This window comes from Falco biarmicus, chromosome W (genome assembly GCF_023638135.1).
Source record: "Falco biarmicus isolate bFalBia1 chromosome W, bFalBia1.pri, whole genome shotgun sequence".
In the NCBI taxonomy this organism is placed as follows: Eukaryota; Metazoa; Chordata; class Aves; order Falconiformes; family Falconidae; genus Falco; species Falco biarmicus.
Window position 1 is genome coordinate 20309658 of NC_079310.1, and position 26316 is coordinate 20335973.

A 26316-nucleotide genomic window follows, 5' to 3' on the forward strand; every position below is an offset into this window, starting at 1 on the left:
AGTGCTGGGAATTATTCAAAAACAGCCTCCTGGAAGCACAAGAACAGTCCATCCCCTGCAAAGGGAAAGAAAGAAGACAGAACAAGAGACCACCCTGGCTTAACAATGGGCTTTTGACTGCTTAAAAGCAAAAAAGAGAAGCTTACTGGCTATGGAAAGGTGGCCAAATAGCCACTGAGGACTACAAGAACCTTGCTAGGGCATGCAGAGATGCAGTCAAGAAGGCTAAGGCTCAGCTAGAACTGTAATTGTCCAGAGATGTCAACAAGAAGAAAGTGGTCTTCAGGTATGTGAGCACTAAGCAGAAGCACAGGGAAGATATAGGCCCATTGCTAAACAGTGTGGGGAAAGTAGTCACTAATAATGCTGACAAGGCAGATATTCTCAATATCTTCTTTGCCTCTGTCTTTATCAGCGTAGCTGGGCCCCAAATCACAGGATCAAGTAGCTATAACAATGCACGTGTTGACTCACCAGTAGTGGAGAAAGGGCTGGTCTGCAGGTTCAACCTGTATAAATCTATGGGCCTGGATAAAATCCACCTCAGGGTGTTAGGAGAAGTGACTGACATTGTTGCAAGGCCACTGTCCATAATCTTTGAAAAGTCATGGAGATCAGGTGATGTCCCTGATGACTGGAAGAGGGCAAATATCATACCCATCTACAAGAAGGGCCCAAAAGAGGACCCAGGAAACTACAGGCCTATTAGTCTTGCTTCAGTCCCTGGGAAAGTAATGGAACGTGTCCTCCTAGAAAATGTCACCAGCCAAATGAAGCACATGACTGGAAAAGCCAACATGGATTTACCAAAGGCAAATCATGCCAGACTAACCTGATCACCTTATACAACAAAATAACATCTTCTGTTGACATTGGGAGAGCAGTGGATGTTATTTACCTGGACTTCAGCAAAGCACTCAATACTTCCCCACAGCCTTCTCCTGGACAAACTGGCAAGATACAGACTGGATGGGTAGTCTGCAAGGTGGATTGGAAACTGGCTAACAGGTTGCAATCAGAGGGTGGTGATCAACGGTTTTTTATTCAGGCTGCAGCTGGTCACAAGTGAGGTCCTCCCAGGGATTGATACTGAGTCCCATGCTGTTCAACATTGTGGTGAGTTGACCTTGGCTGGACACCAGGTACCCACCAAGCTGCTCTATCACTCCACCTCCTCAGCAAGACAGGGGGAGAAAAAAAGATAAAAAAACTTGTGAGTCAAGATAAAGGCAGTTTAATAAAGAAAAGAGAAAGCTATGCAAGGAAGCAAAGGAAAACAAAAATATTTATTCTCTACTTCCCATCAATAGGCGATGTCCAGCCACTTACAGGGAAGTAGGGCTTCAGTATGCATAGTGGATGCTTAGGAAGAGAAATACCTTAATAATTAATGCCTCCTGCTCCTCCTCTGTTCTCTTAGCTTTTATTGCTGAGCATGATGTCACATGGTATGGAATATCCCTTTGGTCAGCTTGGGTCAGCTGTTCTGGCTGTGTCCCCTCCCAACCTATTGCCCAACTCCAGTCTACTGGCTTTTGTGGGTGAGGGTGTGGGAAGTGATTGGAGTGACAGTCTAGATGCTGTGGGAACACTGCTCAGCAGTAGCCAAAACATTGGTTTATTATTAAGACCCTTCTAGGTACAAATACAAAGCACAGCACTAAGGAGGGCTACTATGGGGAAAGTTAACACCATCTCAGCCAGACCCAATGCAAACATCTTCATAAATAATCTGGATGATGGGATTGAAAACACCCTCACCAAGTTTGCAGATGACAGTAAACTGGGTAGTGAGGTGAACATATCAGAAGGGAGAGGCATCTTACAGAGAGAACTGGACAGGCTGGAAGAGTGGGCTAGCAAGAACAGTATGAAGTTCAACAAAGACGTGCAAAATCCTGCACCTGGCTCAGAATAACAAAATATCCCAGTACAGGCTAGGATCTGTGTGACTGGGGAGCAGCCTTGCTGAAAGGGACTTGGGGTCCTGGTGGACAATAAACTGAACGTGAGTCAGCGATGTGCTGCTGCAGCAACAAAGGCAAATTGGATCTTGGCCTGCATCTGCAGGGGCATTATTAACAGAGACAGAGACTTGATCATACCAGTCAGTGCTTGTCAGGCCATACTCTCATCACAAGGAGCCACATGGAAAAGACAAGGTGCAACAGGAACAAGTTGCACTTGGAGAGATTTCATCTTAATATAAGAATTTTTTTACAGTGAGAACAATCATTCACTGAACAACCTCCCCAGGAATGTGGTAGAGTCCCCATCACTGGAGGTTTTCAAGATGTAATTGGACAGGGTGCTAGATAATCTCATGTAGGCTTCCTTTCCCACAAAATGTTGGACCAGATGATCTTTCAATGTTCCTTCCAACTTGGACTGTTCTATGATTTTATTATTCTATTCAGAGCAGTGATAGTAGGACACAATCTATAATAGGACATATCAAGTTGAATATGTAATCTATTTTTGTGTGTGCTCACTGAGTCATATTCATCCCTGGAAATCAATTGATTTCTTCACTCCTTCCAGCTCCCTTTCTGGCTTTTCATATTCTTAATGTCTTCTTAGCATCTGGAATAAAGATGTGCATCTTTTAAAACATCATTGTATTTTTCAAAATGCAAACATTTCCCAACTGAAAGAAGTGATACTTTAAAATAGTAACATATCATTCAAATTTCCTCTTTGCCTTGAGCCAATAATTTATGACTACCTGCGTGTGTTTGGCTTATGGTAAAATAATGAATACCTAGTAGAATATCTGTTGAACTTTTGGGTAGAATTTCTTATATTAGATTTGAGGATCTACTGTGATAGCAAAAGAATAAACCTGTTGTTATTTATCCTTAGGTGGTAAAATATTGGCCAGAAATTGGGAAATGTGGGTTCTTAGTTTGGCGCTATCTTCTGAGGAGAGATGATATTGAACCCGCACCTTGGACTTCAGAAGGGATGGAACGGTCAAAGAAACTGGGTCTGAGTGTACAGGTCAGAATTAGTGTTCACAAAGTTGCTCTGATATTTTCTTCAAGTAAATGGAGTCTTAAATTGTAAAATTAGGAATGTGAATTAAATTTAAGCTCCATTTTTCATATACTACAATGAGGCAGGGTCTAACATAAAAAATATTTTAGATCATCTGTAACTTGAAAAACTATGATATTGGCAAAGCAGAAAAAGTTGTGGATGAAGCTTTCTGCCTTAACAGGAAATTACTGTATATATGGAACAGAAAATTATGATTTTGTATACAGTTTTGTGATCCTTATGCTGGATAAGATTTATAAAAGTAACTCTTGTAATAGTAGAGTCTCTTAGAATTTTTAAAAAATATATGTTTTTATGTATTTTTCTATAATTGTAATCTATGATTGAGGAACTTTTATAGATAACATTTCAGGCAGGGACTTTGGCACTATGAAATTTGTGGCAGACAGGAAGAATCAAAGTAGTATTTTTTTTCCTCAGGAAACCAATCATTTCCTTTGGATGGGTTGTTTTGCTACATGACATCATCTTCAATTTTAGCTTTTGTGATTTGTGTAGTTTGAGTTGTAGATATGGATATAAGATGCCTTTTAATAAAATCTATTCTAGATCAGATCCTTTGACTTAACAAGAGTTTTCTAAAAATATATTAACTTAAAACTTTTCCTGTTTATATAGGGTATTGAAAAATAGTTTTAATATTATTTAAATATGTAGTCATAGGGGTTTACATTCTTTTAGAAAATAGACTTGCCAGTATTTGGGACTTCCAAGATGCCAGTGGATTTTGTTTTAAATCTGGTTTTGGGGTTTTTTTTTAGTATCCAGAAGGTTATTTGGAAGCCATGGCTAGTAAAGAGAAAAAGGATAAGTTTAAGAAGCAAACTATGAAACAGGAGCCAACTAGCCGGAGTAATGGAAACCAGAAAAGGACAATTGATGATGGTATTTCTTTTTACTTCTTTGTGTTAGAGCTCTGTAAAGTTATAAATAAGCCAATAGCATGAAAACTACAAGGAAGTTGGAAGTCATTTGGAATCCAAATGTAAAGTGTTAAGTGCTCAGTAATAAAATGGGAAGCTGGGGATCTTATGGTGCTGTTCCATATTTGTAAGGTTTCTTTTTCTTAAACTTCACAGAAAAATGAACAATCTTCTATGTAGTTATGATCTATAGCTCAAAATAAAGCTGGGAAATTTGAATTGGATCTTTATTGCATCATTACATAGATGTGATTAATGTTTTAGCTTTCTAGAAATTTGTCTTCCCTTTTTAGTAGTTCAAACTACCACTTTTACTGTATCTTGTCATAATTTTAAACAGGTATAGAGGAGACTAAAAATACATCCAAAGCCATGAGAATGGGAGATGGAGGTAAAGGAGAGGCTTTCCAACTGACCCAGCAACAGCAGTGGCTGATTAAAGAAGACTGTATGAACCAGAAATTGTGGGATGAAGTACTTGCTTCTCTTAAGGAAGGACCAGTATGCTTGCAGCTTGCTTAAATTATTCATTTTTAACCATACTTTATATAGAGTCAGGAGAAATAAGGCTTTGTTAAAATCTAATTCACTTGCTTAAAAATGTTGAATACATACTATCTGTTCAGAAACAATTGATGGGGCATGTAATTTCATTCACTTAAGGAGATAGAAGAAATAATGTCATATTGAGACTTAGATACCAAATGAAAATATTTTTAACTCAAATTTAGCAGATTATTCCACTCACTATAGAAAGAATCTTAAGTAAAAAAGAGGAAATACTTCCCTCCCCCAGATGTCAAGAAAATAGCAAGGATAGTTCAAGTTTGAAGACACTTGTGGACTGTTTTTTTATTAGTCTCTGATGGAATATACTCCAAAATATCCTTGAACATTAGCTTTATTGATGTTCCAATTCATAGTTATTTTAGCTGTTTTGCAGGAAAAAAAGAAATTAAGATATCAGAATGGTAAAGGTCACTATCAAGTCAGTGAAAGAACAAAGATATTAGATGGAGAATGGATGCCTAAAAAGTGAATGTACAAAATCACTTCATTAGAGAATTGCCAGGGTCTATTTACTTTGCTTCTTTGACAGAAAGAGCATCTGGTAATTCCTTGTTCTTCCACTTACAGTACTACTATTGCTATAATACTATTGCACTTGTATAGGAGCTGATGCTGTAGTTATAAGTTTATCTGTGGGTTGTCCGATGTTTGTAAGTAATTAGACTTTCAACTCTTAGTTATATGACAAAATACAGTAGATATGCATTTCTAAAGCAACAGAAAACAGTATTTTAAGAGAAATCCAGTTATTAGAAAGTTATTTTCCTGCTGATTCCTGCCCATAATTTTGATTGCACTTGGTGATAGTCATATAGAAATTTCAATGGGAATCACACAACTATCATTAGATAGCTGCAATGAAAATATATACCTTAATGCTTGAAACAATGTTTCCACTTTGTAAGTTTTGGGTTGAGATGAATCTGATATAAAGATTATTGAAAAGAACTGTATTTTGAATAACTTTAGATCTGTTTTTTACACTTCTATACTTGAGTGAATATGCTTGAGACTAATGAAATACCAGAGAATAAGGTTTCTGTAAGCATGCTTGTATGTGTAAAATCTATGGCACAAAATTTATCCCATATTCTTCAGAGTTGCTCACAGAAGACTGAGAAATAAGGAAGGTTCTTTTACCTATTGCACAGTATTTCAGATTGAGGACTCAAGAAACCAATTAAACACCTCCGGCAGGTGCAGAGGTGAATTTCTTAGTGAAAGAGGTATACAGTACTTTGCTTTCCCTTTGCAGAACAGCAACAATCACTTATCCATCATGGATGTGCAAAATTCTAGTGATGATCACTAAATACAAATATTAGTGTCCAAATTCTCTGACTTGTGCTAAGAATAAGGCTTGATGGGCCTTCTGTTTTGTTTTTAATGATAATAATGTACAACCAAATAACCTTCAAAACCTTAGTTCTCAGACTTCTAGAAAAGCAGGGAAATTAACTGTACATGGACTTGCTTTCAAAATACTTTGTTAGCCACACTACTTCTCATGAATGTGAAGGATATAAGATGAGATTTCAAAAAAAATTAATGTAATAAGCGTAATTTATTAAATGTATACTTTGCATTAAACACAATAGAGGTTCACTTCTAAGGAAATAAGAATGAACAAGAAGCTGTGAACAATAATAATATAGGGAATGAACAGAAGATAGGTAGAAGTAATAGCAGAGGGTGTGGGAATGTATGTAAATGTCCATGAATACAGGAGTAATGTTGGTAGGCTTTGGAAGGAAATCTGTAACTTGGACTAAGACCTGAAGATCACACTAGAAAAGTTTCAGTGTAAGCAATCTTTGCAATATCAAGCTGTCCTATCACACTGAATAATGGATTTAACAACTTCTAGCAGTTGTGTAACATTATTAGACCATGCTAACTGTGTGTTTGGGAAGAGTAACAAGGGTGTTAAGCAATTATCTCATGAATGTATCTCTGAGTTTACCAAATACTATGAAGGCCAAATTTTTTACTCAATTTAGGTCTGTGAATTTGGGTGTGAAATGTTAATTTAAATATAGGTAACAATTACAGTAGTTAGGCAAAACAGTTTTTAAAAAATAATTTTGAATAAAATGGCCTTTTTTGTTTGCATATTTGTGAATGTGCCTCTAATAGTTCTACTTTTCTCTTATATTGCCCTATACTAGAATTTCCTGAAGAAATTGGAACAATCTTTTATGTGTGTCTGCTGTCAGGAGCTGGTTTACCAGCCAGTGACAACGGAGTGCCTCCACAACGTCTGTAAAGTAAGAATAATCGCTGTATTGCTCTGGTCTGTGTTCTTGGCCCTGAGACACAGATCACCAAAACCAACATATATTTTAGGAAGACAATAATTATTGCCTAGCAGTCTGAGAAAGAAATGTAACATGCTTGCTTCCAGTTGCGTGGCTGCCATATAATCAGTCTTAATTTTATGTAAAAAGAAGTGGAAATGTATTTAGTATAATTTCTTATAGATCTGATGTATCAAATTTATCATTCCATTGTAATTAGTGGAGCTATGCTAGGGATCGGTTTGTTCCAGGAGCTAGATGTTGGTACAATAAGATTAAGTTAATTTTATATAGTTAAGAAATGAGAATGGAGCAAGACTGCTCCTTCAAAGAACTGCTTGTTACATAGAGGTAAAGTATTATGAGGGGGTTAATATATAGAGTGTCAGAAAAAACATGGAGAATATTTAATGGCAACAACTTCAAAGCATAGAATCTGAAGCTATCAATGGCTAATTATAAAGTAACAGCCAATTACTATTTTAAAGGTATAGACTGACAGACAGTGTTGTTGTTTGGGCAAAGATCGATCCTCATAAAAATTTCATATTTAACTTATATGCTTGGGCTGTCTGCAGTCTGGGAAAACAAAAAAAAGAAGGCAACATTAATAATCATCTTTTAGATACTGTAGTCTGAAACCTATTTTATTCTACTCATGTCTTTGAGGCTTAAACACTGAGTCTTGTCATAAAGATGAAGTAGCTATGACTTATTAGATAAAATGCTATACACCTGTATGTTCAGCTACATCTTGGAATGAAGCTCTGGAATACTTACAGCACTCTAACAGAAATGCTAGAAAGAAACTGTGGACTGATCCACAGGAACACATTAGTGAAAATGAAGTCTCTCAGTAGTAACACACTCAATTCCTGACAAAATCAGTGCTTTACCTCCTAATCAAGATTTCTTTGGTTAAGTCCTTTGTGATGGGTTGACCCCAACCAGAAAATAAGCACCCACCAGCTGCTCGCTCAGTCCTCCCCACAGCAAGAAAGACTCACGGGTCAAGATAAAGACAGTTTAATAAGTAAAGAGAATAAAGGAAAAGAAAAAAAAAAGTTATGCAAAGGCATTTGCTCACCACCTACCACAAGCAGACCAATGCCCAGCCAGTCTCTGAGCAATGGGTACTTTGAAAAGACCATCCTCCCAGTTTTTATTGCTGAGCATGACATTATATGGCATGGAATATCCCTTTGGTCGGTTTGGGCCAGCTGTGTCTCCTCCTGACCTCTTGCCTTTCCCTAGCCTACTTGCTGGGGAGGCAGAATAAGAAACAGAGAAAGCCTTGATGCTGTGCAAGCACTGTTCAGCAATAGCTAAAACACTGGTAGTATTCTCAACACTGGTTTAATCACAGATCTAAAACACAGTACCATACAGGCTGCTATGAAGAAAATTAAATCCATCCCAGCCAGACCCAGTATATCATTTGAGTTGTAAAGGCAGAAATATGGCAAGAGAACTCAATAAGAGCTTGCTGTTTCTGGAAATGTGGGAAACTGCATCTTTGGTTCCTAGTAATTGCTTAATATTTACTAGCTAAATGTTCAATGCAAAGCAAAAGCTGTAATACTTTTACTTCTTTTTCTTTGTATGCCTTAGAGCTGTTTACAGCGCTCTTTCCGAGCTGAAGTCTTTACCTGTCCTGCCTGCCGCTATGACCTTGGAAAGAGCTACACCATGGTTCCTAACAAGATATTGCAGACACTACTTGATCAGTTCTTCCCTGGTTACAGCAAAGGACGATGATGTGTTCACATCCTTTCATACTTCTCCCATTGACTTTATAGACAGTAAAGGAGAATAAATATCTGAAAGTCAATAGTAAAACAGCCAGCTTGATGGAAGTGAATCTATTGTCACCTTTTGAATCAGCTAATCCTCTTCCTCCTCATCGCCATCTTTCTTCATGTAGTGAGAACTCTAAATCTCTGCTGTCTTTAACATCAAAGGTAGTTTTGGTGAGCTGACAAAGAATTTTTAAAGGGAGGAAAAAAAAACCCCAAACCAGAAGCTTTAGGTCTAAGTGGTGAGTTCTAACTGGTGCTTAAGTTATGATTTGTTTTGGTAACTACCTCAAGTAGAGGAAAACAAATTATGGGGAGAAAAAATAGTATATACAGTTTTAGCTACCCACTGTTTTCTTAATTTTACTTGTGTCTAGTCTATGTGGTTTGATTCAACAGAAAAAGCCAAAAAACCCAAACACCCAAAATAAAACTACAAAAGAAACCCAGCACTTAAGTCAGTTGGATTAAAGAACAGCAAAACCTGTGGTGTACATAGTCCTTTTTTTGTCTTTCTTCCATTACAGTGTATTTTTTTGCAAGAACAGTCTGACTTTTAGTCTATTTTTGTGAGCTTCACTGTGCTTTTTCTTGTATCTTATGCAAGCTAACTACTAAGGACTAATGAACAATATGAATGCATAGTTGCTACAGTAGTGTAAAGTGATCTGTGGTTTTTTGCACTTAGATATTCAAGACATTAGTTGTGTACAAAAATTTCATATTAAAAAGTGCCACTTTTGTATTAGCTTAAAATGTATGCTTTTACTAGGTCTTGTATCAGTGGCAATAAATCTATACAGCATTGAAGACAGTGCTAGCTTGAAAAGGGTTTAAATTGCTTCATATAGTGACTTGAAATTTTATATATAATAAATCCTCCCAAAATATACATTATTAAATATTTTATGATTCAGAAATGTTGCTAATTTTGTGGGGTTTATATTAACCAAACTTGTCAAATTATGACATTTAAAATTAAGACACTTTTTTCAGACTACAGTGTATTTCCTTTAGGCAGGCTTCTTATTCTACAAACTTGAATCTTCATATACCTTAATTCATTCATCAAGAAAACAGAAGAATGTTTGCTTAAACGAATTTCTAAGCTACTTTTCCCCCCCCCAACCATGCCTTAAGAAAAATTCTAACCTGATTCAGGGTCTTACATATCAGAGATATATTTATCTTGTAGCAGTGCTTGTGCTACAGGTACAGCTATTCAGGCCTATGCTTGAGACAAGCACAAGTAGCCCTGGCTCTATATATCAGAGCAAGAGTCCTGGGACCTGCTGCAGGAGAGAGCTCTTCTTTCCCATTAGCATTGTGTGTTGTGGGATCCCAGCACAGTGATCAGTAAAAGGGTTGTCTAAGTAGTCATGGGGTGATACTAACAGTGTATAGTGTACAAAGGAGATATGCCATGATGTTGGAGGGAAATAACAACTAGATATTATTTTTTGTGTCAATTCTCATTTCAGACCTTTGAAATACTATTTATTGTTTACTATTAAATATTGTTTGAGGCTGCATTATATCAATAAGGTATTATCTTTGATTTGTTAATAGTTTTATGTAAAGTGATAATCCCATTTTGAGTGCTTGTCTACATGTACATTCATATTGGAGAAGTATGTGCACATTTATGATGACATTCTCTGATTCAAAACCTTGCCTTCACCTCTATAATGAATCAGACACATGTATGTAATTGCTTTTTTTAAAATTTTTTTTCCCAGTTAGTTTTAGCCAAAGAATTTCAGTTACACTGTATTAATGCATAACGCTTTAATGTTGGGAGCATCTTGAATCACATAATATTGAAGACATGCATTGTTGAACAACTCAGAAGTTAAAACTTCAGCTTTTGATCTTTTTCTATACTTATTAGGAAATGAGGTTTCAGGCACTATGCAACAACTGTATTAATATTAAGCATATAGTTTGAGTACTGTAGACTGTTTCCTCAGTCCATAGATTTCCCAAATTGTAACCCAATGCTTTTTATGGCAAAAATTATACCTTTGTGATCAACACATGCATCTGTGTAATATGCACCTACCAAAAGTCTACAGTATTTTATACCTTTTAATGGCCTTTGAATTGGTAAAAAGCTACCAAACTGAATTGGTGAGGTAAGATTCTATAAATGCACCACTTAATTAGAAAAGTCTTATCAAAACTGCTTTGGAAAGAGCAGCTTTTAATCTAGATTCCTGAGTCTTAAAATGAGGTTGGCAACATTCATCAAAACACACAAATATCTAGAAAATATAAATCGGAACTATTCACCTTCTCTGTTAAATGTTTAGCAAGAAACTGTTCCAACTATTAACTTTTATTTTTCTTATTCATAAGAATTAGTGACTCTTGATTACTAGAGAACCTAGTTTTTTCCATAGTCTATATTAATTCAGTGAGTTTACTTTTAATGTACCATTTGTCACAAAGTTTAAGGCCAACTGTAGGAAGTTCCTAAATTATTTTATGGTTTTGGCTTAACTATTTTTTTCAGACCATTTTAATGGTTTAAGCACAATTGTTTGTAATGAACAGATTGACAAGATTTTGCATAGTTAGTGGCAATTGCAAACACATCCACTGCTTTCACCTGTATTAAAAGTCTGGTTTGTAGTAGTATTTCGTAATTTTGTAAACCCTTAGTGCTATACTGATGACTATTAAATGTCTTTTTCAATATTATTGAAGAAGTCTAAAATTTTCTAATGCTGAATCTCCCTCTGTATACAACAATGGCTTGTCTGTTTCCTGTTACTTTCATATGATGATGCAACTTCTGTCAAATTAAATTCCCATTGGAAGTCACTAAGTATGTAATGAAGAATTGCAACTACAAAACCTTTACCATAAAGGACACAAAAGTAGAATAGCTAAAATAGCTTTATTAATACAAACCTCATTTTTGTCACTTCAAAGAAAGTCTACAGGCATTCATGTGCCTGTATACCATAAAGTTCTAGAGGTTATTGTTTATATGATGTAAAATTGTGCAGTCATTTCTCTACTCTAAATACTACTACAGTACATATTTCCTGATCTGCAACACTACTACTTTATGTAGTGACAGACTAACTCAGCTACAAAGGAACTCGATTGAACTCAAGTATCTGCACAGACATGCCAGAAAACCTCTTGTGTTCCTTTCAAATACTCTACATTGGTGTCTTGATCATAAAGTTATCACATATAAAGTCTATCCCACCAACTATATGGACTGTCTCAGAAGCCAAATTGTTATATAAACTGATTGATGGGAACAGATGGGAAGACGTTCCTGTTCAAGGTTTCAGTCTTGGCCACTTTTTACTTCTACATGGCATTATGTAGAGCAATAGGAGTCTGATCTCAAGTGCTCATTCAGTATTCCTGGAGGGCCAGAGCTTAAGTTCTGAAGCCATCTTAAGCAAGCTATAGTCCATGTAATGAAAAAAGGCAAGTTGAGCATGCTGTCTAAACCAGAGTCATTATTCAAATGAAGAGGTCTGAAAAAATGCATGTAAAAATATTGTACTTTTGTTAGATGAGATTTAACTCAGAATAAGAAGTTCAATTTCAGTATTTGTAGAAAAGCTGTTTCATACTTTACCTGGATTAGAAAGAGAGGTTTATATGGAACTATAAGGAAAAAATTATGTGATACTTAAAAAGATAGGTTTGACACTCAGTAAAAACTGAACATTGTAGCTTGTGGGGGAAAACCCACAGATCTTTAATATTACATTCTGCCAGTATTTTACCTTGTGTAGAACCTACTGCTACTGTGGCAGCTCTGAAAAATCAGAACTGAAGTATCAAACAAAAAAGGCATAAAGATTTTATACTTCTGTTAGCTAAAGATTAAAAGTTGGAGTTCAAAAGATGACATGCTTAATTCTGGCTGACTTTTTTGGAATTTGGTAGGTAAAGCAGGTAAGAAATATCAACACTAGCAATGCTAGTGGTAATACGTGTATTAAATAATACATCTGTCTTTAGAAAATAAACAATTACTGCTGTGGTTGATATTCATTACTATTGCCTTATGATGCATCTGGAATAAAAAGGTTTGCATCCTGCAAAGGAGTGGGGAGAGGGTTCAGGGTTCACCTAGATCTCAATAAAAAAGGCCTGACGACAAATGGCTTAATAAAATAGCTGTTTTAATAAGATAGAATAACAAGAGGAATACAGATAGTAAATCTTACATGCCTTCAAATGCTGGAAACCACAGTTCATGCAGCATCAGCTCAATCCTCGATGGATTTTCCCACAGCATGCTGGGCAGATCCCGTCCATGGAAAGGTTCCTCTTTTTTGGTCATTCAAGCTATTATAGGCTTTTCTTACCATCAAACAGGAAGGGTGTTCGCATAAAGGCTTCCTGCTGCACTTTTAGGTAAAGGCAAGGCCATGCAGGTGGCTTAATCACTGGTACCAAGTGGGAACTGTGTGCAGGATCCCATTACAATGAGCTGGCCAAGTTTATCCTGCAGGCAAGGGATTTGTGAGGCACAACACAGGCCTAAAAGCCATGATGTGCTGCTGTGCAGCTCAGCACAGCACAGGCCTGGGCCTACTCAGGTTAACTGTTATGTGGATCACTAACTCCTTGATGTACAGTGGTGTCCTGGTCAGGATAACTACATTCCACCCCTTGATTCACATACAGTTTACCTTTTCCAAAGATATTATAAGTTACAGATTATATTAGTAACATACAGGCTTCTCAAGCCCTAAGTACAAGGCCCAATAGAGAAGACATGGCTTGTTCAAGATAACTAACTTGAATACATTGTCTTCCGCAAGGGTCCCAGTGCACACACCACTTTGAAAACGATGTTGATAATTAAAGTTTTAGCACAAAGGACATAAAAACATGCATTTGAGGCAACCTTAACATCAACTACTATGGAAAATGAGTATTGAACCAACTTGGGTTTTTTTCATCTAATATACTGATTGTATTTACGTTATCTAAGCAGGGATTCTGTTAATAAATACAAAGATTACCAGAAATATATACAGTATATACATCACCTAAGCATGTCTGGGGGAGAAAGCCATCCTGATAGACTGAATTAGGTGAATCCAGACAGTTGGAAGCAATATTATGAAGATGCTCTCTTTTGTTTAGAATAGACTTTTACTGGTGGGTAAGTGCAAACCAGATGTTTATCTCCATACTTGTAATCAATGCAGGTCAAAACTTGTTTTCAGATTTCAAAAATGGCTAGCACAAAAAAAAAATATAATTGACTAATTATTTTAACTCTTATATCACTCTCCAATTATCCCAAATCTGGGTTCTTAACCTGGTATGCAAGAGCTGATCCACACACAGAGCCCAGATATTTGTTTATTGCATGTCTGCACAGAGATGGTTAATTGTTTGTAAAGCTTTATGTAAAATGTGAATTTTGTTTCCCATAGGAAGGCATATACCCAGTTGTTAGCACCAGTTTGGTACACATTTGGTTTTGCTAACTGACTTATTGGCATTTTGACTTTGGAATCCCTCTTATACTATTGATAATGGTAAAATGGTATTGCATATGGTGTTTTCAACTGTAATAGTTATGAGTGTTATCTGTGTGATTTTTGTAGGTCTGTTATGTTTTAAATGTGCTAAGTGTGACTGTGGGATCGTGTGTGTGTGTGTGCGCGTGTGTGAGAGACCTACGAATAGTAGGAAGCAAGTGCGGAGCTCTGATCTGTGGTTCTGTTATCCTGCAAGGGAAACAGCTGGAGAAAGGATAAGTGATTAATAAGTGTGGGGACCTGAAGTGTTCATCACATCCAGAAAATAATTGCAGACCTCTGTTCATTTTGGAATGTATGTGGTGTGATCAGAGGATGTGGGTCGAGTTTTAGCTGTTGTGTTTACAAAAATTGTCAGCTCTGTGTTTAAGTGTTTGAGTCTTAGTCCCTGTCCTTGTGTTATATAAATTTCAGAATGGGAAACTAACAGAGTGAGGTTTTGAAAAGGAGCCCTTTAGGCTGTATTCTGGCTCATTGGAAAGATATCAGGGGACCACCTGGAGGGAGTGTGAACCATAAAACTGATAAAATGTTGCAATCAGCGATGGCCTTTATATAAGTTAGATGATGGAGAAAAATGGCCTTTAAACGGAACTCTGAATTATAATACTGTTACAACTTATGCTATTTCTGAGATGAGAAGGCAAATGGGATGAAGTGATTTATGCAGATATGTTCTTTACTCTGTGAAATCACCCAGAGTGGCAAAAGGAATGTAGAATTACTTTAGCACCCCAGGACCCTGTGGTCCTGGTGTTAGAAAAAGAGAAAAATAAGAATGTGAAGTTAAAAAGATGTTGCTTGGCTTGTAGCATTGGTCAAACATGTTTAAAGGTTGGTTTAGGATATGTTGGATGTGATGTTTAGTGAGTTAGAAAAGCAGATGGTTGTAAGAGAGGCCAGAAATTATATCAGAAGAAAGTTACAGAAAGTGCAAGGAGTGGATTCGAAAGATTTGGAGAAATTGTTGGAGGTTGCATGGCAAGTGTACGGGAGTGAAGATAGTCAGAAGGAGAGAACAATGGGCAGGAATGCTACAGTGGCTGCTTTGCACACCGCGGGAGGCTGGGTGCTCCCTCAAAACCCATCAGGAGGCAGCACTGGTGGAGGGAGAGAGGCTGCGAGATGTGGTGTAGGTGCTCCACCTAAGGGAAATTGAGCACAACTGATAGATCAGTGTGCTTATTGTAAGCAAATGGGGCATTAGAAAAAGGATTGCCCAAGACTGGGCAAGTTGGTGATGGTTGCTGATGTGGAATCTGATTGACAGGGACCTGGGGAATCTACCCAAGTGGATCCACTGGTCAAAATAAAGCTGGGACCAAAGATGATGAAATAGAACTTCTGGTGGATACAGGGACATCTTATTCAGTATTAAACCAAGACTTAACTCCATTGGGTCATGAACATGTAACAGCTGTAGGGGCTACTGGCTGTTAGGGTCTGCAGCGGGTCTGCAGACAAGTTAGTTGACTTCAAAGACTTAGTCGTGTACCTTTAAGACAGCCACAAATTGTCAGGTATGTAAGCAGGATGTGAAGAATCGGAACTTAGAACAGCAGCATACGGGCACCTACAGCAACAGCAAATAGCAAGCAAGAAGAAGGACACAAAAACCTATCAGGGTCTGACACCTGCACTGTCTAAGATATATAAATAGTTTGTATAAACAATAAAGGCCATTTTGTCCGAACCCAGCCACACAGACATAGTGTTTTTTTCAGTCCACCTCGACTTGCGTCACCACATTTGGTGACTCCGACGTGACGATGTGATCCCAGTAAAGGGTATCAAAAAGAGACCCTGAGACTGTGCCGACATGACTCTGGTAAGGGGTGTTAGGAGCAGATCCTGAGACTGTGACCAGCGGGTTGCTGGGGAGGCAGAGCCTGGTGAAGCAGAGTAGCGCAGCGAGCAGCTGCAAGATCCTGGGAGAACATGACACCGGTAAGGTGAGCCACCAGGGACAACATGAGGATGAAGTTATCTAAAGAAGATACCATAGTGCTATCACTGTGGAAATTAGCATTAGAGAAGCGTGGAATTACTTTAGATGGGCTTTGGTTAAAAAATATGTTATTGTGGGCCAAAACACATGGAGTGGAAGTATCCCCCACGACTGCTCTTAGTGTGTTGACCTGGGAAAATTAGGATCAACACTGTCAGAAGCTCTGGAGAAAGGGGACAAAAAGGCACCGGGGCTTTTGCCTACATGGGGACTGCTTAGACATGTTGTAGGGGGCTTCAAAAATCAGCAAGAGGCGAGTGGGGGCTTGCAAAATCAGCAAAATGCGAGTGGGGGCTTGCAAAATTAGTAAAATGCAAGCAGGAGCTTGCAAAGTCTGCAAGAAGCAAGTGGGGGCTTGAAAAGTCAGCAAGATGTGAGTGGGAGCTTGCAAAATCAGAAAAATGCGAGTGGGGGCTTGAAAAGTCAGCAAAATGAGAATGGTGGTTGTGAAATGGGTTCATTTGATTTGTGTCAATATAGAACAATGCTAGGACCTCATGATGAAATGTAACCTTCTGTCTTACATACCCTTGTATAACCACACACCTAAGAAAAACAGAGTGATCAATGTATATAGTTCCTGTATCTTGCAAAGAACATCTGGCTACATACCTAGTTCCTGTATCTTGCAAAGAACATCTGGCTACATACCTAGTTTCTGTATCTGACAAAGGACATCTGGTTACACACCCTGATATGCAGGCTGAGCTGCTAACCAAATAGTCTTATGTAAGAGAAGTTTACAGGGTGCATGCGTAAAATCTAGGGTCATCCTAAGGGTGAGCCGAGGGAGACTGCTGACTTCATCCATCAACCACCAGAAAGGGGTTAAGAAGACCCTCGGAGATAGAAAGAGCATGCGCCACGTAGTACACGCCTATTCCAAGGATCCATTTAAATAAACCAACCCTTTCTTAGAAATAACTATGAATATGTATTAGTTTAGGAAATATAAACCAAAAATAAATTTTGTACAGCATGCGTCTTGGTGGAGCGGAGACTCCCGGTGCTCTAATAAATTGCAAACTTTGATTGCAATCCTATTTGGGACTAAGTTATTTATTACAATTGGGGGCTCATCCGGGATGGCTTTGGTTCCTGAATTCTGACTTGATCAAAGAGGGGTGTCCCACCATTTGGTGGCTCCTGTTCGAGTCGGGTCGGGACTAACACCATTTTGAACCTGAATAAAGGCAAGCAAAGAATATGATATTTTTTTTTATGAGCTCCCTAGCCGGCTGCAGCACTATATTTTGCCCACAATTCTGCGCGCGAAGATCCGAATGAAGACGGCAGAGTCGTGAGTATTTAAGGCGTATACCATTCAGTTGGGTGGGATTCGGTTGCCTGTGTGTGTAAGAGCGTGACTGAGATGGAACTTTGCTTTGAAGCGCTTGTGGAGGTCTTCTAACCGCGGTTCCAATCTCCTGTGAGGGACTTGGCCGGTGAAGGACCGAAGCGATTCCTATAGGATTCACGGGTGGGTGATAGGTCCTAAACCCCCCGCAAGACACTCCTACTAAGGTAACCAAGGGCTGTAGGAATTGCCATAGTAAAATTCCTAGATGGGTCAGACAAAATCAAAGACCAGGGACCAGGAGAAAGGGAGCAAATTACCAGACATACCATCAGAAAGTCCATTAGGAATAATGATTAGAAATTGGAACGATAGGGGCCCCAGAAAAGGAAAAAGTAAACTAAAAATGATCCAGTATTGTATGGTAGAATGGCCAAAGGAGCCTATAAGACCACGTGCCTTTTGGCCTGTTTTTGGTTCCTTTGAAGACTGGATTTGCCAGGCCTTAAATATACATGTTAATTCAAAGGAACCTTTTAGTCAGGAGGAAAGTGATTATGCAGGATTATGGATCAGGACTTCACATCCTTTTCCAGCCTCAATACTTACACTAAAAGCAGAAGAAGAAAAACAGGAAAAAGAAAAAGATGATAAATGGGAGCCATTGGATAACCTACCACCTCCATATCTTAACAATCCACCCCCGGCGGCAGCTCCCCCTCCGGTGGCCGTGGTATCTCCACCAGTACCACCGTTGCCCCTGCCTCCACCACCAACAGCACTGGAATTAGATCGACCTCCGGCTGCACGTACGAGAAGTAGGACTGCCATATCTGAGGGAGCTTCTCTATATCCCTTAAGAGAGGTACCCCTCGGAGGCAATCAGGGAGGTATCGGGTTTGTGGCAGTCCCACTAAATACTACAGATGTAAGAAATTTCAAGAAAGAAATGGGGACCCTATTAGATGATCCCCTCAGAGTAGCTGAAAAACTGGACCAATTCCTAGGCCCCAATACTTATACCTGGGAAGAAATACAGTCCATTTTAGGGATCTTATTTACTGCTGAGAAGGGAATGATTAGGCAAGCTGGAATGAGAATTTGGGAAAAACAGAATCAGGCAGGACCCCTGGGAGACCAAAAATGGCCAAATGTGGATCCCCACTGGGATCATCAACAACCCCAAGGAAGACAGAATATGAGGGACTTGAGAACGTTAATCATACAGGGAATAAGGGAAGCGGTTCCCCGAGGGCAAAACATTAATAAAGCATTTAATGGACAACAAGGGAGAGATGAATCTCCAGCAGAATGGTTGGAGAGATTAAGGAAAAGCCTACAAATGTATTCTGGAATTGACCTGAATACAGTGGCCGGAACTGCACTCCTTAGAACACAATTTGTAGCTAAATCCTGGGGGGACATAAGAAGGAAATTAGAAAAGCTGGAAGACTGGCAAGAGAGAGGATTAGAAGAGTTACTTAGGGAAGCACAGAAAGTATATGTTAGGAGAGATGAGGAAAAACAAAAAGCAAAAGCCAAAATCTTTGTAGCAGCAGTAAGAGAAAGTCAGAGAAATAAGACCCCATCTGAAGAGAGAAGGGAAAAAGGAATAGAGAAAAATACCCAGGGGACAATCTTATTGAGAAAGATCCACAATTCCCATCTGTTACTATTGCAACAAGAAGGGACATGTTCAGAGCAACTGTTGTAAGAAGAATAGATGTGTCAGGGGCTATATCATCTGGGGACTTCAACATCAACAGAGCCCTTGATAAAATTATTAATTGGTCCCCATAAGGAGGAAGTTTTATTCTTAGTGGACACAGGGGATGAAAAATCCACTATTCAAAAACTTCCAAAAGGAGTAGAAAAAGGGAAGAGTTATATGTCAGTAGCAGGGACAAAAGGAGAGCCTTTTAAAGTACCTGTCTTGAAGGATGTAGAAGTAGAAACAGAGAAAAAAATGTCTTAATGATTTACTTTTGCTCCCTGAAGCGGAGTACAACTTATTAGGAAGGGATTTGATTTTGAAACTAAACTTGAGCATTCAGAGTCAAGGGGACAATTTGCAGATTAAATTATACACTTTAACACAAGAGGATGAAGAAGCCATTAACCCTTCAGTATGGTATAAGGAGGGGGAAACTGGAAAGATAGAAATGGACCCCATAAATGTTCAAATAATAGATCCGCATTATCCAATTAGAGTCAAACAATACCCTATACCAATGGAGGGTCGAAAGGGATTAAAACTTGTAGTTGACAGACTTCTGGAAAAAGGAATTTTAGAACCATGTATGTCACCTCATAATACACCCATCCTCCCTGTAAAGAAATTGGATGAGTCATACAGGATGGTACGGGACCTGAGAGCTGTAAATCAGCGAACAATCACTAAATTCACCATGGTGGCAAATCCTTATACTTTACTGAGCCATATATCTCCCAAACATACTTGGTATAGTGTAATAGATTTGAAAGATGCCTTTTGGGCCTGCCCTCTGGATGAGGGATCCAGAGATTATTTTGCCTTTGAGTGGGAGGACCCCAAAATGTGACGAAAACAACAATTAAGATGGACTTTGCTACCACAGGGGTTTACAGAGTCACCAAATCTATTTGGGCAAACTTTAGAGAAAATCTTACAAGATTTTACATTATCCAGGGAGGTAAAATTATTGCCATATGTGGATAATCTATTAGTAGCAGGAGAAACTGAAGAAGGAACCCGAGAAGCTACTATTAAATTGTTAAATTTTCTAGGAGAAAAGGGATTAGAGGTGTCTCAATCAAAATTACAGTTTGTAGAACAAGAAGTAAAATATTTAGGGCATTGGCTGAGTAAGGGAAGAAAGAAGTTGGATCCTGACAGGGTATTTGGGATCCTATCCTTAAGAATCCCACAAATTAAAAAGGAAATTTGGCAGATATTGGGATTATTAGGATATTGTAGACCATGGCTTGAAAGCTACAGCAAAAAGGTAAAATTCTTATATGAGAAATTAACTAATAACCAACTTAAGTGGTTCACAGAAGATGATCAGAAATTTGAGGAAATAAAAAGGACATGAATACAAGTACCTGTATTGAGCCTCCCAGATCTGGGAAAATCTTTCTCTTTGTGAATACATCAAACCAGACAGCGTATGGAGTCCTTACTCAAGACTGGGCAGGAATTAAGAAACCCATGGGGTATTGTTCTAAGTTACTTGATCCAGTAAGTAGAGGATGGCCTGCTTGTCTCCAAGCTTTGGTCGCTACAGCATTACTAATAGAGGAAGTTAGGAAGAGTACCTTTAGTGCTCCTTTAAAGGTGTATACTCCACACAATGTCAGAAGTGTTTTACAACAGAAAGAGGAAAAATGTTTAACGGATAGCCGGATCCTGAAGTATGAAGCAATACTAATTGACTCCCCTGGCTTAGAACTGAGGGTAACCTCTGCTCAGAGCCCAGCACAATTTTTGTTTGGAGAACCATTGGAGAAATTACAACACAACTGCTTAGAGGTAATTGAGACCCAGACTAAGGTGAGGCCAGATTTAAGGGATACTGAATTGGAGAAAGGAGAAACACTGTTTGTAGATGGCTCCTCTCGAGTAGTGGAAGGAAAAAGAAAATCAGGATATGCAATAATTAATAAGGACCTAGAACCTGTGGATACAGGACCTTTGAGTCCATCATGGTCAGCTCAGGCTTGTGAGCTGTATGCTCTGTGTAGGGCCCTGGAACTATTAAAGGGGAAAAGTGGGACTATATTTACAGATTCTAAATATGCATATGGGGTGGTCCACACTTTTTGAAAAAATTGGGAAGAAAGAGGTTTAATTAATACTCAAGGGAAGAATCTTATACATCAGGAATTAATAATAAGAATTCTAAAGGCATTAAGAGAACCAAGGGAGATAGCAGTGGTACATGTGAGAGGACACCAAAAGGGATTAGATTACTGAACCAGAGGAAATAATTTAGCAGATAAAGAAGCCCAGGAAGCAGCCTTGAGGACTCAGGTTGCTAAAAATAATGTAGTACAGGAGGATGAAAGACAAGAGGAAGGAGAAAAGAAGCTTACCCCTAAGGAACAAACAAAATTGGAGAGAATAGGAGCTAAATTAGAACAAGGAAAATGGACACTGCCCAATGGGTGAGAGATGTTGCCAAAAGCCTATGCTAGGCAAATATTGGAACGTTTGCATGCACAAACACATTGGGGTACAAAGGTGTTAAGTGATCATTTCCTTAAACAATTTGGCTGCATTGGGATTTTTGAAATAGCAAAGCAAATCACACAGGGTTGCTTAACTTGTCAGAAGATAAATAAGAAAGTGTTTCAACAAGTAGCCGGGGGGGGGGGGGGGGGGGGGGGGGGAGAAAAACAGCTTACAGACCTTTCAAGAAAGTACAAGTTGATTTCACTGAATTGCCCAAGGTAGGGAGGATAAAATATCTATTAGTAATAGTAGATCATTTAACACAATGAGTAGAAGCTTATCCTGTAGAATGAGCTACGGCACAAACGGTGGTAAAAATTTTATTAGAGCATTTGATACCTAGATACGGGATAATCCAGTACATTGATTCTGATCAGGGCACACACTTTACTTCCAAAATAATAAAATTATTATGTCAATCATTAGGTATTCAGTGGTAATACCACACTCCGTGGCACCCACAAAGCTTGGGGAAAGTAGAAAGAATGAATCAAACAATAAAACAACAATTAGCTAAGTTAATGATTGAGACACAAATGCCCTGGATGAAATGCTTACCATTGGCACTTTTAAACATAAGAACTAAACCACACAGTGAGACTGGATTATCGCCATATGAAATGTTATATGGCATGCCTTATTCTCAAGGGATACCTCTAGGAAACAGTGTAGTTGAGGATCGTAGTATCCAAAAATATATCATTACCATTGGAAAGAGATTAAAAGAGCTGAGAGAAATTTGGATGATGGCTCAAACACCACCTTTAGGTTTTGCAATTCATCAGTTGAAACCAGGAGATCAGGTTTTGATAAAAACATGGAAAGAAGAAAACCTATCTCCCCTCTGGGAAGGACCTTTTCTTGTTTTATTAACTACAGAAACAGCTGTAAGAACTGCTGAGAAAGGATGGACACATGTTTCGCGAGTAAAAGGTCCGGTGAAGGAGTAGAAAATAACATCTGAACCAGGAAGAACTAAACTAACCATCAGAAGAACTTGACGAAGCCTTCATCAAAGAGCATAAGCTAAATTCCTGTGGGAATTTCATTGTAATTACTCCTGTAGAATTAAGTAGTAACCAGGAACAGTTAAGAGCCAGTAATGTATTAACGTATAAGGAGGATTGACAAAAAGTCATACCCTCTCAAGCCCCTGGAGAGGAGCTGGTACTAGTGCCTGTCCATCGTGTAAACAGTGTTGTTTATTTTTAAGGGCTAAGTGTTCCAAATGTTTTAAGTATATTACTTCCCCAGGAGGAGGACAGGAACACTATCTAAATAACAGCTTAGAGTTTTGGTGTGTTCAATGCAAAGCCACCATCCCCTTATATAACCTACCCTGGGTAAGGTTTTATAGTTGATTTAATCAAGAAGTGTTTTTAGGAAATAAGAGACAATAATAAGCTATCCACAATATATACCAAAATTTTTGGGACATAGCATACAAATTATCTCATCTGGCTGTTTTAAAGAGACGATCCCTTAAGATTAAAGAAGAGGGCAAGACCGGATAGGGAACCGGTGCTGCGGCTTGGAAGGTCTGCCAAGGGCTGTAACCCCTTTGGGCTATGACCACCGATCACTACGGCCCTTACCGGACCTCTTCTAGTTCTACTTGGGGTGAGTTCCTTAACACAGGCTACGACAAACAACTGCAATCAATGTATAGTAACTACTAGAAGGGAACAGGTAAGTTCCCAAACCTTGGTGCATCATACGGTCTGTGACTGTAGAGACCAGAAAATAGGAATCTGCATTCATAACCAAACCCAGTATGCTCTGTGCAGAAAAGGTAACAAGACTGTATGCTATGATCCAAAAGAACTCCCTTATCAATATTGGGTGGAAATTAAGACAAATTCGGAAGTAGGTAGATTAATTGGAACAAGTGGGGTTATAACCAATTTGAACACATCAGTGTCAGTAATCTTTGATGCCTGTGGTATTATAGATGATGATCTAGACACTAATTGTGGGAGTTTAGAGTGGAGACGGTACTATAGTAATCAACCAAAATACATCTGCCCCGGCGGACATCAATGTCAAATAAACCCTGATTATGTACCTAGTCAAACAGCAAGGTATCAATTGGCACACCTATGTGGAAGAAGGGGATGGTCCTGTGTATGTTGGGATACTGCAGGCTGGGGATATGATAATCAATGTGGGAATTTACAAGCTTCAATCACAAGGGTACAAACAGACAGTAATTGTACAACCCGTACCTGCAATCTAGTAAATTTAACTCTTACAAATTTAGAGATTTGGAAACAGAAGAAAGTAACCAAAATTGGACTTAAGATATATGGACCTGGTGAAGACCTGGGTGTAGTTATTAATACTGAAATCAAAGAAAGGATAAAAGAGTCAGTGCAACATAGACTGTTATTCAACTCATTTTATCATGAAATAGAAACAGGAGTAAAATATGAAATTTCCACAGTTGCTAAAAATCTATTTATAAATCTTGCTGAAAACATTACTAAGTCATTGAATATAACTAATTGTTATGCTTGTGGTGGAACAAATCAAGGTGAACGATGGCCATGGGAGGCTATGGAGAGCAACATAAGCAATCCCCAAGTATGGGAAACAATGAGAAAGGGTAATAGAAAACAACAATGGGTACTCCAAACGAGTATAATTGGAAGGAGTTGTTGGCAAAATCTAAAAAACAAAGGAAGACAAGTAGGTAACCTGGAGTGTGAAGGAGTTTACCTATGGAATGAAACTCAGAATAGTTGGGATAAATGGGGAAACCCACTGGAAATGAATAATCAATTTAAGAATTGGACCGATGGAACAAACATACCAAATGGTTGGCCAACTCCTGAAGGACATTATTGGATTTGTGGCAAACTACCCTATGCATATTTACCAAGGAATTGGACAGGATCCTGTGTATTAGGAACTATAAGACGCAGGTTTTTTCCTGTTACCCATAAATTGGGGAGAGCGATTAGGAGTCCCAGTATATGCTGAAGCTGATGAGCTAAGAAAAAGGCGCCATAAATTAAGCTTACAAATTGGAAATTGGAAAGATAATGAATGGCCTCCTGAGAGAATCATTGCCTATTATGATCCAGCTACATGGGCAGAAGACAGATCCTGGGGTTATAGGACCCCAATATATATGCTTAATAGAATGATTAGGTTACAAGCTGTAGTGGAAATAGTTGTAAATAAAACCAGAGATGCACTTGGATTAATTGCAAAAAAAAATACCAAGATCAAAATCGCTTAGCTCTGGATTATTTGTTAGCACAAGAAGGAGTCGTCTGCGAAAAATTTAACCTTAGTAATTGTTCTTTAGAGATTTATGATGAAGGAAAAGCTGTAAATGAGCTGATAAAAGAAATGAAGAAAATTGCACATGTCACAGTTCAAACTTGGAATGGAATCAATCTAGGAGGATTAGGGGGAAAATTTATGGGTGGTGATTGGCTTACAAAAATTGGGATAATTGTATTGGGGATATGTGGAGGATTGCTAATCATTTCATGTTTAATACCTTGTTTTACCAGCTTAATACACTCGGATATACAAGGGATACAAATATCTGTGGTACCTGTTGACCCAGAACCAGGGAAAGAGAAAACCCATTCCCTGATGATAATAAAAACAAAAGAAGATCCAAAATTGATACCAATTTGACAAGTGTTGACTCGATTGGAAACGAAAACATGAATCAATACCATAAAAAGAAGATGGGGGATTGTGAAATGTGTTCATTTGATTTGTGTCAATATAGAACAATGCTAGGACCGCATGATGAAATGTAACCTTCTGTCTTACATACCCTTGTATAACCACACGCTTAAGAAAAACAGAGTGATCAATGTATATAGTTCCTGTATCTTGCAAAGGACATCTGGTTACACACCCTGATATGCAGGCTGAGCTGCTAACTGAATCGTCTTAAGTAAGAGAAGTTTACAGGGCACATGCGTAAAATCTAGGGTCATCCTAAGGGTGAGCCGAGGAAGACTGCTGACTTCATCCACCGACCACCAGATAGGAGTCAAAAAGACCCTCAGAGGTAGAAAGAGCATGTGCCACGAAGTACACGCCTATTCCAAGGACCCATTTAAATAAACCAATCCTTTCTTAGAAATAACTATGAATATGTATTAGTTTAGGAAATATAAACCGAAAATAAATTTTGTACAGCATGCGTCTTGGTGGAGTGGAGACTCCCGGGGCACCCAGCGCTGTTTGCTTGCCTCTATTTGCTTAATATATCGCAAACTTTGAATGTAATCCTATTTTGGGACTAAGTTATTTATCACAGGGGTGTATCATTCAAACCTCCCCTGTATCCCCCACCAGAATACAGACAAGAGGATGAGGGGGTGGGGGAGGGGGAGAGTCTGTGCCCCTTACCAGACGCCAGTCCTCAATGCCCTGAATACCCTAAATCTGTCAAACGGCATCGACCTATACTCGATACCGATTCCGAGGAGGAGGACGACAAGCAGAAACCTCGGTGGATCGATCCCAGCCCCCCTGACTCCCCCCAACATTTGTGCCAGCCCACACTCCCTCCTCAGGCTTCTTCTCCCCTCTCGCCTGCCCCCTCTGCTCCTCCCCTCCCGATGCAGGATGGAAATGCCAA

The 26316-nt window shown here is 38.7% G+C and overlaps 1 protein-coding gene across 3 annotated transcripts in view; it reads left to right on the forward strand.

Moving 5' to 3' along the window:
• LOC130141966 (E3 ubiquitin-protein ligase UHRF2-like) overlaps positions 1-15880 on the forward strand; it is a 169498-nt gene extending 153618 nt beyond the window's left edge. For all 3 annotated transcript variants that reach the window (XM_056323324.1, XM_056323325.1, XM_056323326.1), the window contains 5 exons: positions 2863-3000; positions 3822-3945; positions 4324-4484; positions 6722-6820; positions 8462-15880. In XM_056323324.1, the coding sequence (XP_056179299.1) occupies positions 2863-3000; positions 3822-3945; positions 4324-4484; positions 6722-6820; positions 8462-8608 (669 nt within the window). In that variant the 3' untranslated portion in view covers positions 8609-15880. The remainder of the gene's footprint in view (positions 1-2862; positions 3001-3821; positions 3946-4323; positions 4485-6721; positions 6821-8461) is intronic.
• Positions 15881-26316: the final 10436 nt, after the last annotated feature.